The following is a 16,297-nucleotide window of genomic DNA, read 5'->3' as shown; positions in this document are numbered from 1 at the left end:
ATTTTTTTATATTTATGTTAGTCCATGAGAATATTTATTCATTTAATATGTCGTGTAATACTCTATAATAATAATGTGTAATGTTAATTTTCATTATCAAAAAATTTGAAATTATTTAATAACTATGATTATCATTGCACATTATACAAAGTTAAAATTTGTAATTGATGAGGTTTATCTTTAATTTATTTTTAAAATATATTTTGTATTTAATTATAATTTATCTAATATTTACATATTTTTATTTAAAAACATGTGGTTGATTTCGATGTTCGTCGTGCATCGCACGAATGGTCATACTAGTTTGAAATAACTTAACAGATAATATCAAAAAATAATATTCGGATAATTAAATCATCCAATTTTGAGTTTATCCAACTATTTAACGAAATAATAACCTAATCTTGAATCTAACCAAATTCTCCTCACAACTACTTCTATATTTAATTAATCAAATCGATTTATCGGATTTAAATTAAATTATAAAACAGTTTCCAAACTCGGATTATTTCGTCTCGCGCTTATAGACTTTTTCTTTTTTCTAAAAGAAAAAATAATATATTGTTTTCAAGGGGACACCGAGCTGTACGACCTCCTGTGTGTGAACAGTGAGGTCTCGGGTTAACACCCCACTGTTCCCCCTCCCCAACTTCCCGAGTCAAAAAAAAAAAAAAAAAAAAACAATACATTTGAGAGATCGAACCGGACCGAGCCGGAGCTACACAGAACCCGGTTTCGTTCATCTTCTTAAGATTTTTAACAAATTGTTCGCCGCCTTAGCTTAGGTTTTATTGAATGAATGCACCAACTTTCATCTTCTTACATTCTGCCCAGAATTTCTGTTTCAATCCAAGCTGTTAAAACACGATAATCGTTTCACGTTCTTTGTAGTTTGTTGCTGGATTTTTTGGAGGAGAGATCAGCAACTAATTTTAATTTTGTTGGAGAAATTTTGAATCTGCAAAAACTGTGTGATCCATATGGTTGAACGTTCACCGGTCGGTAGAAAATGCTCTTCGGCGGCACACTGCATCACCGGCGCACTTTAGTCCCCACCCTTTTATCTCACAGCCAGTTTTCGCCATGTCGAGGTCCGTACAACGCGCTCTCTGTTTCTCTTTTTCGTCGCAATTTTTTGTTGAGTTGATTTCAATATTCTATACTAGCTCAATCTGTTTTTGGGATTTGTTGTGTGTTGAGCTGTTGCAATCGAGATATTATGTAGAATTGATCAAACATGTGCCAAGTGCGTGTGTAATTGTAGTGTTTTTTTTAGAGGGGGAGAGGAATTATGGTGTTAGGTATAATGAAACAATCTGATAGTTGAAATTGTGTCCTGTTGCGGAAATCTAGTAGGTATTGTCTCCCAAAAGTTTGGAGTTGCTGCTAGCCCAGGAGTTTTTTATTTTTCTTGATTAATTTTTTGCTTAAACATTTAGTTGGACTGCAGATTGTTGACAGTTGGAAACATTAGGAGATCTTTGCGGACAAGACGAGCTAGTATCTCTTCGGAAGAGGTGAAATATGGATCCATTGTTCGAGCAGGGTTGTGTACTCCTCAATATAGATTGTTCTCACAGTATTTGTTGCCTAAAGCAGAGCATGCCCCAAATGCAGCATATAAAAGGGGAAAAGTTTTCTGCAATAGTTGCATCAGGAAATACACTTCCGTTGCTTCTAGCGGTTCTGTAGCCTATAATGCTCAAATTGCTTGGAAGAGGTTGGCTAAGGCATCTGCACTTGATGGGCGGAAAACTCATCTCACCATTAACCGAATTGCTCAGGCAGTCAGCTTGGGTTTGAGCCGTTCGTACATGGTTGTTCCTGGTATATTTACTATGATGTGTGGCTCCCAGATGGCGTTTGCGTATGCTGTTCCAGAAACAGATGTTTTTCCACCGAGGAATAGTTTATACACGCATGCTGAGGACAGCCATCTTTTTTTAACCAGACTCGTGATTTCTATTTTTGAGAGCCTTATCTTGTCGCTGAGAGCTTTATATCTCAGTTTTCTGTTTGCACCAAGCATTGCCATGGCTCCATTTGCAGATAGTTTTGGACCTGAGTTTAGGAAATTATGGCTTCGGGTTGTTCATCGAACTCTTGAAAGAGCAGGCCCAGCATTCATAAAATGGGGGCAGTGGGCAGCCACAAGGCCAGATCTGTTCCCTAGAGACTTGTGTATTGAACTGTCGAAACTTCACACCAAAGCACCTGAACATAGCTTTGCATACACTAAGAAGGCTATTGAGAAAGCTTTCGGTCGTAAAATATCTGAAATCTTTGATGACTTTGAGGAAGAACCTGTGGCCTCTGGAAGTATCGCACAAGTGCATCGAGCTTCGTTGCGGTCTCGCTACCGTGGTCGCAAGGTCAAACCAATACTAGTTGCTGTTAAGGTGAGACATCCAGGTGTTGGTGAGTCGATAAAAAGGGATTTTGAGATAATTAATGTAGTGGCAAGAATGTCAAGGTTCATTCCTGCTCTAAATTGGCTGAGACTCGATGAAAGTGTCCAGCAATTTGCAGTTTTCATGATGTCTCAAGTTGATTTAGCACGAGAAGCTGCTCATTTGAACCGCTTCATATATAATTTTCGTCAATGGAAGGATGTTTCTTTCCCAAAGCCCGTATACCCTTTAGTCCATCCAGCTGTGTTAGTGGAAACTTTTGAGCATGGAGAAAGTGTTTCTCACTATGTGGATGAGCTTGAAGGGAGGAATGATAGAACAAGTAGTGCTCTTGCCCACATTGGAACCCATGCCCTGCTGAAGATGCTCCTGGTATCTTATTTGCTCGTTTGTTTTATCTGGTTATCATTTTTCTTTCATATAATTAGGTAATATGACTTGTAGCATAATATATCTTGACTTTTCTTTCTGCATGTGTATATTGGTAAAGCTACAACTTACGTGGCTTATGAGACATTGATTTACTTTTCAGGGGATGTCTCTCTGTTTTCTGTTTTAATATAGAACTTCCATAGTTCCATGTGGTATATCGAGGTGTGTATCTGTTGTTAATACTCCATCAGCTATGCACGATGGTCTATAAGTGTTTAGTCATATAGCACTTATTTCCTTTTCCTTTTAGGCCAGTGGTAAAAGAAATAACTCCTACAGAACTTGATACTTCAGTTATAACTACAAAAAAGGTTTTGAAATAGGTTCATCTTTCAGTGATCAATATTCATAGTTTCAATCTGATATTTTGAAGCTGACATCCTTCTCTCTCGTGTCTATTGGGTTATTCATTTGGTTTTTTTTGGAAAAGCTGACAGTATTCTTTTTGCCTTTTGCTATTGGCAAGGCATAGTTCATCTTTCTGAGATTTTTTATGCCTTTACCAGGTGGACAACTTTGTTCATGCTGATATGCATCCTGGAAACATCCTTGTTCGTGTAGCTCAGAAAAAGCCACCTCGCAAAAAGATCTTCAAAACTAAGCCTCATGTTATATTCCTCGATGTGGGGATGACTGCTGAACTTTCCAAACATGATCGTGTAAATTTACTGGAGTTCTTTAAGGCTGTTGCTCGTAGAGATGGGCAAACTGCAGCAGAGTGCACTCTGAGTATGTCAAAGAAACAGAACTGTCCAAAACCTGAGGCCTTCATTCAGGTAAATAACTGCTGTCCTTCATTAATTCGGGTAAATTTGAGTTCAAGAATTCTGACTGCATGCAAGTTCATTGCTGTTTTTTCCAGGATTTCCCATCTTAATTCTTCATATGATGCCTGCATTACTGACTTGTGTTTCTGGAAACCATTATTCCTGTCTACAAAGATTCATTAGCTTATTTTGTGGTGCAACTCGCGCAACCAGCCTCTCAAATGCTTTAGTCCCTTTTATGCAATAATTGTTCTAGGGGCGTTCATTGAAGAAATTGGAGGTCGATATCTACATTATTGCATTCGATGACATTTATATCATTTTTTACTATTTGCTAACAGGAAGTGAAAGAATCATTTGATTTCTGGGGTACACCAGAAGGAGATGTGATCCATCCAGCTGAATGCATGCAGCAATTGCTTGAGAAAGTTCGGCGTCATAAAGTAAATGTTGATGGGAACGTTTGCACTGTGATGGTGACAGTTCTGGTCCTTGAGGTAATTATGTCTGATTTTTCAGTTATTCATGAACATGTAGCCTTCCATAACTATGTGAAATCAACCTATCCATTGTGTTTGTGAAACTGTTCTTGCCATAGAATGCATTCAGTTAGTATTGCCGTATGAAACTATTCTTGCCATAGAATACATTCAACTTGTGTTATTGCATCTCATTTATTGTAGCAGACTTTGGAGATGGTGAGTTGGGAAGACGTGCTTTTGTGCTCTATATTCGTTGTGAAGAGATTATTAAATATGCTGTGGAAGAATTTAAAGAATTAGATTTATCATCTAAGTGAAGTAATAAATATCTTTGGCTTGTAGGGGTGGCAGCGGAAGCTCGACCCAGATTATGACGTGATGCATACACTGCAGACACTGCTTCTAAAATCGGACTGGGCGGCATCACTTTCTTATACAATCGAAGGGCTGATGGCACCATGAGTGGGTCTGGAAACAATTTTTGAAAATGTAGGAACACGTTTTTAAGATGAAATTGTATATCACTTCAAAGAATCGTACACGTTGCTTCGCGCCTTACTCGTTGGCATCTCACAATTTTTGTAAGGACGTGCTCTCTAGTATGATTCATTTTGCTCTGAAAACAGTGGCACACTCCGTTGAGGTAATAATAAGCGCCTGCAATTCATTACTGTTCGAAACCATTTCTCTGAATGTCGAAATGGATTTTGTTGGAACAAATTTTAGTTCTGTTGCTTGTAAATTATAGTAACGTTTACTTTACTGTAATAGTAATTTGATTTTAACTGTAATAGTAACTTGATTTTTCCCGACAGTCATATTATATGAATTATTATTAAGATCTAATGGAACAGGGAAATATTATGTAGTGAAATCATACAGCTTCTTTCATACTAGAATTCTTTCATCTTTCTGTACCAAATGCTCAGTTACAAGAATGTATCACAGTTTCTGTCGAATTTTCACTGGCAAATACCTAAGCTAATCTTGAATAAAATCAGTGTCGAATTTTCACTGGCAAATACCTAAACTAATCTTGAATAAAATCAGTTAATCTACATTGTGAAATTATTTATGTACCTCAATATTTAGAAAAACGTTTAAAGAATAAAAAAGCTTGAATTGGTGTTCTATACATCTTCGAACTGGTGGACTTGATTGACATGCACAAGTATATCATGCATCCAAGTTAGGTGTAGGAAAATAGGCTAGGTCTACTGGAATAACATCTGCTTCAATCTGCAATAATTCAGGGAAAATGTTAGTGATGTAAGAATTTTTGCAAACTCGTGTTGCTTCGCAGTTGAAATACAAAGAGCTTGGTTTGAATACCATTACAAAGGTTCATTACCTGCCTCTTGGTCGAGATAATAATCACAGATTCAATTCAGTAGGGCGAATATTGGTAGCGTCACATGATGATGCCTTCAAGAACTGTGCTTGTTACTGCAACAGAGGAATATTGATTACGTTCAGCTCTGTACGTAATTAGGGCTACACATAAGTTCAAAACAATCCCTGGGTTGTGTGGAATAACCATACCATAGAAAAGAAAATCAGGTTTTGACCAACCACTAGCTACTGTTAGTAGGCTATAGGCCACAAATATTAATGGTGACAGCAATTAACCTGGGAACCTATTTAATAGCAAAGCATATCTAGGCATTGTAAAGTCATTAAGATTTTTCTCCTGGAAGGTAGGCAAAGAACTGAAAGCAAGAGAAGTAAGACAATTACTTGGTTCACAGCATGGTTGCACAAATCTTCGATGGCTGCACTAATACCCTGGAGAGCCATTTTCTCTACCTGTAAAATTCATTTGCAAACCTATAGTTCATCCCCAACATGATGGACAAAATCACTGCAAGCACATATACATTGGATCTTTACCTCCATTACTTTCCTTTTGGCTTTGTGTTGTGTAGGAAGAAGACGAATCTCATCATTCAATTGAATGCAATGAGCTGCATTTTCGGGTGAGATGAAGTCCACCACAATATTGACACATGACTGAAAAAGTAAAAGAGCTGCAAATAATAAGGAGAAGCTGAAAACTTTAACCGTTTCCCCTAACTAGCATATACAAATGCACTACAACTTTAGCTACCTGCAAAGTACCAACTTGGTTCGTAGGACTACAGTGCTCTCAATATAAAAGTGAAAACTAAACAATCCGTGATTTGAAGGGATTGAAATAGAATCAATTAGGTAATTTAGTTTCTCGGTCATTATTACAATTGGAATTCAGAAAAATGTTATCTTTCCATTTATTATTCAAAAACAGATCGCTGCCAGCTGGCAGGAAAAGGAAGGGGCCCACTGAGCATTTGCAAAAAATTTCCAATACTTAAATCCGATTACAGTGACACTACACACAATACAAAGCACAATACAATTCAATAGTGATGAAGCTAACATGAGAGTGTTTGGTGCAAAAATTTACCTTGATCTTTCTAATTTGATAAGGACATCCAGCAGGAATGAAGACAGCCTCTCCAGGACACTGCTCAAAGGTCCATGGTTGAATATCTGAAAGGATCATGAAAAAGCTTTATCTTAGGACGTATGCTTGACTGCAAGAAAATATAGGAAACTCCAACTTACATACCATACTCCTCTTTAAGTCTCAATTTGTGATAAGCATCAAGGAAGAAGTTCTGATCAAGAACAGGATGAACCTGTTACAGACATGAATAAAACTATAATACCATTTGCTTGCAACTTGCAATAAAAGACTTCCTTTAAAAAATATAAAAAAGAAAAAGAGAAGCATACATGTTTCGGATAGTGGCGTGCAGGGTTGAGCTCATTTGAATGTTTACTAAGGTACTCCAGAAGTTTTGGTACATCTTGTCGGGGAAAAATGTCCCACTGAGCACCACAACAATCAGTTCCTTGCTTATCTTCACTGGAACAAGAGCTTTCTATATCTTCCTCTTGAAAATTCTCATCAAGGTCTTCAGAGTTTTCAAAACTTCCACAGCAAAGAATTGATTCCTCATTATCATATTCACTGTCATCAGACAAATTTCCATTTTCAACACATGGTGCCTGACCTTTGAGTGGATCGTTGGAGTAAAAGGGTACATTTTCAATTCCATCTGGTGGTATTAACTTTTCTCCATTGTCCTGCAATCCTGATTCACCAGTGTCTTCACTCTGCAAAGATGATTTGCCTTTCTGATCACTGGAATTACTAAATGACTGTGCAAGTTGGTGGTCTCGAGCCTTGTATTTTTTCATCAAGTTCTCAATTTTATCAATCTGATCTGGGGACACTGGAGCATCTGTAGCATAAGCGAGAATATTCACCTGAGACACAAATAGAGTAAGTTATATCCAATATCTCTTCCTCGAATCGAATGATCAAATGCAGTTCATCGGATACATAGATACACCAAGCTATAGAAAAGAATGTTTAGAGCAGGAGTATTTGTTGATGCAAAGAAAGAGATTCTACATATTTGACCAACTCCTACCGTATCATGTGTTTCATAACATAGTTTTGACAAATAATCAGCCTGCATAAGTTCTTCTGGACCTCCATACGAAGAATAGATACAAGGACCTAAGTCATGCTTTGACAAATCCTTTGGCAACTTCACACTGACATTCAAAAGGCCAGACACTGGATTGACGTACTCTGGAAGAGGTAAAGCACTTAAAATCTCATTGTAATGGAGAGGGAAATGCTTTTGAAACAAATGGGAAGAAAGCCAAGCTTTGAACTTTAGAACTTTCTGCTGTATGCTTGCATGTGTTCTCTTCTCTAGTGATCCCATAAATAACCGCTTCCGATCAATTTCCACCTGCAATAGCCGAATTGGCAGCATTATATCAAGATGAACTAAAAAGGTATATAAATCTCATCGTAACAAGATCCCAAAAGAAGAGAAAAAGCCTATAGGTCTCTTATTGATAACGAAGCAAATCAACACAATGTTTTGCATTTGGTATATTATAAGCTCGTAAACCCAAATGGCTGAGTATACAAGAACAGAGAACTTGTGCATGCTAATGGAGCAAAAAGGGAACAAAACGCTGTTAATATGTTTTTGGGTAGGTAGGTGGACCAAGAACCATATAAATAGACAGGGAAGTATAAATATGGTGCAAGATCTGGATTGAATATCCTTTCCTTTTTCGCTGAATGGACATTCACATCATTATGATCAATACTGCAAATTTGTCTTTATGAATCATCAGATGCAACATGCATTATTCCATGAAAGGGTTACACATACAGGCGGTGAAGACAGGTAACAGAGATAGAAAGAGGCAGTACAGACCTCACACCAATCCAAGCAGTTTGCCGCATTTGTGCCACCTTCATGACAAGACCCTGAGCTTTTCTTCTCCACATACAAACAAAACATGATAACTGGATCCCAACACAAGCTTGCATTGCTCCTAAGCACATTTCGAACTATAACAGGGTGACCCTTACCCCAGTGATTCTGGAAATGCTCAAGGGTTTCTTGATGAAGATCCTTTACAGTCGGACTGTAGAGATAGTTGTTGTTAAAACCAATTTTCTTAGACGGTTCTTTCTGCAGCTTCTTAAGGTCACCATTGCTTCCACCAGAGTCATGGCACAGCGAACAGCATTGAGAAGCATCAGTACTTGGAAAGGGATGGCCATCCAGTATTTCTTCAGCTTTAACTTCCAGATCTCTAGTCCAATTAAATGGAAATATACTTCTTAGATCAAGAAGGCTGCCACCACAACCTCCGATATCTGTAGGAGGGCACGGGATACTACCATCTTCACTAGTTTCCCAGTTTTGCGAGGAGATAATTGATTGACTGAGTGGCCCAGAGTTATGCCTTGATATATTCTGCTTAAATTTTAGGTCATCACCAGATGAAAGGATTTTCCTTTTCTTACAACTTCTGAGCATAAAACTTCCAGATAAGCTACATTGAGAAAGCTCCCGGCAACAACTTAAGCAAAGATTGTATGAACACTTTGTGCAGGTCCTGTGGTAGTCGACAATTGATGTTTTGCATTTGTTGCTGCATTTCAAGGTAAATCACCCAGGAAACAGTCGCTAAGAGAGACAACTGAGTGTAAAGCATGTAGGTATATGAGAGCAAATAAGAAAGGGTAAAGACCGTACATTGTCACAAGATACACAATGTTCGACTGCTTTAGCAATAACGTCAGCACATTAAAAACTTTGACACAATACATATTGTTATTTTTTCAACTCATGAAGCTCAAAAATATATTTTTCTCTCTCATGTAATTGTAAAAAGTATGGTGGTGGATGTTGATTTCTTGGGGCCAACACAGTGTGGGCCACCAATATACAACATTTTTGTGACCAGGTCACCGAAAACTACATCCAATACTGAAACTTGGATTTCATGACATTATCGCAAAAAGTGTTGAAATGTAAGTATGAATTTGTGGAGTTTTAATTTATAAAATATTGCAAAAGCAGCCAAACGTTGTGACAATATATGTAATTTTCCGAATAAGGAACTTACCAGCAGAATGATGTACTAATACCCAGCTTAGTCCGTGAAATCTGAATTTCAGATTCTTCTTTTCCTATTGCAAGTGTAAATTTGAGTTATGATCAAATAACATAGCTATGTTACTTTGGGATGAGCTCATGTATCTCATACCTGCGGCCTTAGATTCTGTCTCAAGCTCAATGATCTGATCATGATTTACTTTTTTCAGCACAGGAAAAAGCATGTGGATCAAATAAAGAAGCAATTCTTTCCTACGCAACTTCCTTCCACCTCCATAAGATTCCTAGAAAGTAGAGTTGCAGAGAAAAGACAATCTCAATTTCATATCTCTATTGAAGAACTGAATAGATAAAAATCAGCTCCATGCCAAACCTTATTAGTACTAGGCTTCTGTTTCAAGCAGAGCTTACAGCCACAAATTCCACGGCAGGCAGGACATTCTGCCTTCACTTGTTGCTTCTCAAAATACCTGAACAAAATTTGAAATTGTAACACCCAGTTAGCTCTGAGAACTTAACCTCTCACATCAATTACAATCACTACCCAGTTACAGGTGTTAAGCTCAACTGCAGATGCTTTATTGTTTTTGTTTTATCCTTAACCCGAACCTTCCCAAAATTGACCCATCCTGATATCAATATACACAGTGGAACTTTAAGAGAACATTTAATGTCACATCAACTGTGCATCACGCCGGAAGCTCAGTCAAGTTCTTAAGACATTAATAACATACGCCAATCCTAATGCTACTGCAAACATTAGCAATGCTTGAATAAGGTAATCAGTCAAACGAGCGAAGTAAACAATCAGGATAGAATCTTCTTACGCTCTATCAAGTACACAAGCACATAAAAATCCAGAAACGGAATATATCCAGATGTTATCATTAGAGAAAGGTTAGAAAAAAACCTCTCTTTAATACATTCGAGGCAGAAGAAACGTTTCCTGCAAGTCAAACACTTGATCAAGCAGCGACATTTACTTTCCCTGCACCAGTGGCATTTCTTCATTTTCTTGGTCTTCACATTCCCCATCAATGGTAAGACCTACCCTCAAACAAAGAATCAGAACCTGTACATGTAACTTTACGAGCAATATCTTAGAGTGTACAACACAAAAATGAATCAAAAGGAAGCAAGAAAACCAACCTGCATTGTACTAATCGGTAAAGGTTCAATATTTTTCGACCGGAAATGCCTCTGCAGCAACGAATTAACATTAGAATCCTCTCCTATTTTGACATCCAAACCATCATTTTCGCGGATGCTCTGCAAACTCGAATGCGATTGAGAAATCGCCATGACTCCACAAGGCAACACTCTAGTCTCATCCGCTACGGAGCTCTCCTTCAACTCCCGCTCCTTCTTCTTCTCCACCTGCCTCTGCAGAAACACTCTGATCAATTCCAAATGCAAGTCGCCTCTCTTCAACTTCATCCGCTTCAGAGCCTCGTCCAACGCCTCTGACACGCCCCTCCTCCGCTTCTTCTCTGCCGCCACCCCCGGCTTCTTGGCCAATTTCGTAACCCTAGTACGGCTGCATTCCCCGTTACTATCCTGCTTCTTCTTGCCCGCATTCCTCTCCAGCTTGAGCGACTCCGGCACCTTCTGCTTATGCTGGCGGTGCTTCCCCTGCAGATAGTGAATATCGCAGAGCGTCTTCCCGTCCATCGCCCGCCGCTTGCACCGCCATTGACGGCCGTCCGTCCGCTTGCAGCGGAACTCCTCCGGCGGCGGATCCTTATCCCGCATTATCCCCAATACTCCAATTTATAATAAAAGGAGAAAAATTGGAGAGATTTATCCGAGAAAAATGAGGAATAAATAAGCTGATACAAATCTAGGGTTTGAGAAGGGCGAGAATTTTATTGAGAGACGAAAAATAGAGATAGGAAATTTTGCCCTTCACTCTTAAACGGACGCTTCAGTCACAGGTGGAAAATATAATGACACTGCCACTTTAAATACTACTCTCACTCTCAATTTTATGTATATACATACACATACTGTATCTATAGATTTATACACACACAAAAACGTGTAACTACGCCTAGTATTTCAATGAATTAATGCATGCCTACACGCAGCAACAGACCTTTCCAAACAGGGATCGTATGTTTTTTCTGATTCTGTAATACTTGATTTATTATTCGCGAATCGCGATTAATAGGTTTGATTTTTATTGCATGCATTTATGTGCTGCTGCTGTTACATTTTACTACTATTACTTCTATGTTTTTCTTTCACACCAGAAATTTGATTTGTTTTATGCATCAAATCTGCAATTTTTTTAAGAAGTGAGTAATAAATTGAAGATCTTCTTTGGGGTTTAGTAGATTTTTTTTATTTTTTTTCTGGTGTGATTTTTGCTGTTATGTGATGGAATTATTTATTATACTGTTTGAGACTTGGCAAGCGAGAAAGATCATTAGAGAAATTTAGGTGCTCCAAAATTGGTAGTACTCACTTAAAAGGAGATTACCACAAAAAATAATATGCACCGTTGATTTATGTATTATCGGTTAATAAAGAGTGGTATAATTATATACTAGTACTACTTCATGCATACGTTAGTTTTTCTTGTTCAGGTGTATTATTTATTTAAGTTATGGTTTTATATATACATATACATGCATGTGTTGAAAGATTTTTGCTGTCAAGTGATATGATGGTGAGCTTTGTGTTTCTGATGCAATGGACCCCTTTGTCTGCATGAAGCTAGTTGAGTGTGATATATCATATAGTGGAAATATGAATTCATTTCTTATTTAGCACTACTGCACCTTTAAATCACAATTTCATTCTTTATTTTGTTAATCAAGTTGATTTTATACTCCTAGTTTTGTAAATAAATATACTTTGGGTAATGAAAATTGAAAACTGAACAATTTTCACAAACACGTTTAACAAGCATATATTTAAGTACAAAATCTTTAAATCTTAATTTAAAGCCACTGCATTTAAGCATTACAGTATGTGTTGTTTATGGACTCTACTCTATATTATAATTTATGTATATTACTTTATTTATATATACATGAGAAAATAAAATATATATGAGATCATGAGAGAGAAGAAGAAAATCGTTTAATTGGATCTCACGCACCCCTCTTTGGATATCCAATTCCTCATTTTATGTGGTTTTTAGTTTGTCAACATGAAACCCTATATTACAAAACACAAACCGTGTCACTTAATTATGAGTAGTTTTTTTTATGAATGTAACATTGTCAGTTTTAACATATAAATTTTTGATCCAACTCTTTTTATTGGCCAATAGGTGATTGGTGTTCAATTCTCAGTTTTCTTTACCTGACTAGTAACAGAAGGCTGGGTCATCATATATTTGTTCCAAATCTGTATTTATCTACATTTTCGCGAGTCTTGTATTTGTAGAGTGAGTAGAGTACAAGTTAATTATATGGTTTTTCAGGGCATATAGAAAATTGAGATGCGAATGAAACAATAATATTTAATTCTGCTACAATTTCCTATTTTCCTTCATCTTTTCTGCAGCCTAATTTGTGGTATCAAATGTCCCATTATTTTTTTAAGCACAAGTGTTTGATAATTAATTGCTTATTCAAACTCATGCTAACATATATAGACTATAGTTGCAGTAATCTTCGAAGCATTAATCAACCGGGAAAAAGTATTCCACATTTCTACTTTTTCCACTGAATTTGCGCCTGAATCTTATTTTCTTTTGATAATATGGCGTAAATAGATTTTATTCTATTCTAAAAAAATGTCAATAAATTCGGTAAAATTAATATGGAGTTCGATCCTAAAGATCTACAAAGTTTTAAAGAAGGTGAATAGACTTCTTTTTTTTATTTTACTGCGACTAATATCACGCAGGCGGCAGGAATTATCACCCTTGCTCAGGCTTCAAATGCAATGAATTATATTTTGAATGTGGGAATCTTCATTTACTTTTTGCTTTAATTAGTGTGTGACAATATATCTTATGATGGTTTATACTTGAAAATCTTTTGTTAATTATGTATTGTTTCTAGTAAATCAATTGAACTTTGAACGCCATAGTGAACTTTTTGATTGCTTACTTGAGTTTATTCTATTTTTGCCGTTGTTGAGGAATTTTTTATGTCATTTTTCTCATGCTCTTTCATTTTATCTTTTCTGTCAGTTTAATCAAATTAGTAATTAACTCCACTTATTAGTTATTACTAAATCCGGATTTTGAGTGTATAAGCTATTGACATACAGCATGTCATAACTCATAAGTGGGTTTCACTTCAACGATCTACTCTTAAAATTAAATCTGACCTCACAAATTGATTTTTTTCTTCTTTGAAGTTATACTAAATTCAAATGTTGTAAACTAGCAAAAATCACGAGCGTTTGCACGTAAAAGTTACTTTAGTGAATACATTTTAACAAAAATGTAGTAGTATATTATCTTAGAGCCAATTTTTGAGATATTCATATTGAGCAATAGAACTCAAAATTTGACCATTCATCTTAAAAATACAAATTTTGGCCATTTTTTTTAATTTCATACTGTGTTATTATTAATTTGGACGGACCGGATCAAGTTGGGCACGCGGGTTCAGGTGGTACTTTTAGCACTAATGTTATAATTTGTGCCAAAAGTACCAACAAAAAGCAAAAAAAAAAAAAAATACTAAGTAATTTTGGTACTTTTGGCACTAATGTTATAATTTGTGCCAAAAGTACCAAATACTTGATTTTTTTTGGAATGATAGGTATGCATACATTTTTTTCTTAAATGATTATCATTTTCTAAATTTTACATCTAAACATTTATGTTAAATATTAGATCACACTGAAGTGAAACGCTAAGTACTCCCTCCGTCCATAAAGTATTGCCCCATTTGGTGTTTTGCACAAATTTTAAGAAAATCGATAAAGTGGTTGTGAGTGGGATAAAAGTTGAATTGTAGGGGTATTGTGAGTGGTAATTGACGACAAATAAATGAAAAAAAAAGGTGTAATGGTACAAAAAGTAGAGTAGGGCACTACTATGTGAATAAAAAAATGGGTATGTAGGAGGGAGCATAACTTTTGAATATTGAATCAAAATATATTTCGCAAATCTTTGAAAAAAAATCTTATTATATCAATTTTCAGAACCAAAGTAATGAAGTTATTTGGGTCAAATAAAGAGAAAAATTTCAAATAACTACATTGTTGAAGTCAAAAAAAATCTTGAAGCGATGCTGAAGTTGTCGATGGGCTAAGGGAGCAAAATTGATGGGCCGAGCTCAAGATTAATAGGCCTACATTGTATTGGCCCACTTAAGCTAAGGAATGAAGGACTGATGGAGTTTACATTCTAGGGTACGAACTCTATCGGCCGATTATATAAATATTCACTAACAAAAAGTATAACATTTATGGGTGTGATTTTTTTTTTTTGATTTGGGGTGTGAATTTATTATATAAGAATACAAAATTTATCTGTTTTTTTTTTTTTTTTAAATGAGTACTGCTAAACACACATAATATGTGCGCACATAATGCCCTTGAAAATTTATTACCTAATTTAAATTATTATCATTACTAAATTACCCTTAATTTATATTGGAAAGTTTCTATAGATTTTATTTTCTTTTTTTAATTCAATAAGTTTGATATGAAACGAATTATGATCTATTAATCATGTACAAATCTTTCCACTAATCATGATCTAATAATTTGAAAACAAATTTTTGACATGGCCACTAATCACAATACTATCTACAAATATACGGCCACTTTGTTTTAAAATAATACGAAACGATTTTTATTGCTATGAAATTGTTATACTAATTTCTATAACAATTTTTATGAAAATTGTTATAATTTTTTCATTAGTTTGTACTTTTATGAAATAATCAAAGAATGTAACTAATGTAATATATTATTCCAATCATTTTAGCTATTCCTGCATCTTTTATATTTTTTTATTTAATTGCTCGTAATTTTTGACTTACTAACTTTATAAACATTTTAATATTTATTAATTTAAATAAACGATTAATCGATCCAACAAATGGATCCATATATTATTATCTTAAAAACAATCTTTGAAAATATTCTCTTGTTATGTGACAACTTTATAAATTTTTTTTGACATACACTACTACAAAAGTTTACATACATAACAGTGCATAGATAACGGTTTTTTTCAAAAACCGTTATGTATGAGCGCACTTTTAGGAATAGATAACGGTTTTGGAAAAATCCGTTATCTATGTAGTGTTGTCTATATGCATAGATAACGGTTTGAACAAATGCGTTATGTTTTTGTGTTATCTATTAGTTGCATACATAACGGTATTACAAAACCGTTGTGCCACCGTTATCTATGACCATCTTTTATAACGGTTTATTCATAACGTTAAAGAACCGTTATGTATAAGAGTCATTTACAACGGTTTTTGAACTGTTATGTATGAACGTCTATAAAAATTGTTATGTATAATTTTTTTTATTAATTTTTTAAATATTATATTATATTATATTATATTAAAAATAACAAATAAATTGTTTATCCTAAAATTTGAATTTATTCCTAGATATAGATTTTAAAAAATAAAAAAATCATAACATTTTTTTTTGTTTTATCATTAAGTAACACTTATATAAAATCTAAATTAGAAATCTAAATACCAAAAATTGAATATTAAAAGTGAAAAAAGAGAAAAAAGAAAAAAGAACAAAAAGGAATAGATTTTATTTAGAAAATTTAGAAA

The 16,297-nt window shown here is 35.3% G+C and overlaps 2 protein-coding genes across 7 annotated transcripts; one reads left to right on the top strand and one right to left on the bottom strand.

The window, feature by feature from the left end:
• Positions 1–669: 669 nt before the first annotated feature.
• On the top strand, positions 670–4,938 carry LOC131012396 (uncharacterized). Its single transcript, XM_057940350.1, has 5 exons — positions 670–1,091; positions 1,451–2,783; positions 3,350–3,619; positions 3,952–4,107; positions 4,435–4,938. Exons 1-5 carry the CDS (start codon positions 1,084–1,086, stop codon positions 4,552–4,554), a joined length of 1,887 nt encoding a protein of 628 aa, XP_057796333.1. The 5' UTR covers positions 670–1,083; the 3' UTR covers positions 4,555–4,938.
• A 20-nt stretch (positions 4,939–4,958) lies between these two features.
• Positions 4,959–11,686, bottom strand: LOC131012394 (lysine-specific demethylase JMJ28). 6 transcript variants are annotated; one of them, XM_057940346.1, is made up of 14 exons: positions 10,725–11,686; positions 10,486–10,622; positions 9,949–10,045; positions 9,727–9,859; positions 9,586–9,649; positions 8,382–9,108; positions 7,572–7,901; positions 6,868–7,404; positions 6,701–6,770; positions 6,536–6,621; positions 5,983–6,119; positions 5,830–5,898; positions 5,444–5,538; positions 4,959–5,331 (listed from the first exon to the last, which is right to left on the bottom strand). In XM_057940346.1, exons 1-11 carry the CDS (start codon positions 11,325–11,327, stop codon positions 6,039–6,041), a joined length of 2,865 nt encoding a protein of 954 aa, XP_057796329.1. In that variant the 5' UTR covers positions 11,328–11,686; the 3' UTR covers positions 4,959–5,331; positions 5,444–5,538; positions 5,830–5,898; positions 5,983–6,038. The 6 variants fall into 6 exon arrangements, with proteins under 6 accessions (XP_057796329.1, XP_057796326.1, XP_057796327.1 ...); XM_057940343.1 differs by having other exon boundaries at positions 5,444–5,570; positions 5,983–6,102; XM_057940344.1 differs by having other exon boundaries at positions 5,983–6,102.
• Positions 11,687–16,297: the final 4,611 nt, after the last annotated feature.

Source organism: Salvia miltiorrhiza, chromosome 2 (assembly GCF_028751815.1).
Source record: "Salvia miltiorrhiza cultivar Shanhuang (shh) chromosome 2, IMPLAD_Smil_shh, whole genome shotgun sequence".
Classification (NCBI taxonomy): domain Eukaryota; kingdom Viridiplantae; phylum Streptophyta; class Magnoliopsida; order Lamiales; family Lamiaceae; genus Salvia; species Salvia miltiorrhiza.
Note: the sequence above shows the minus strand (reverse complement) of the source record. Positions and strands in the feature narration are given on the sequence as shown.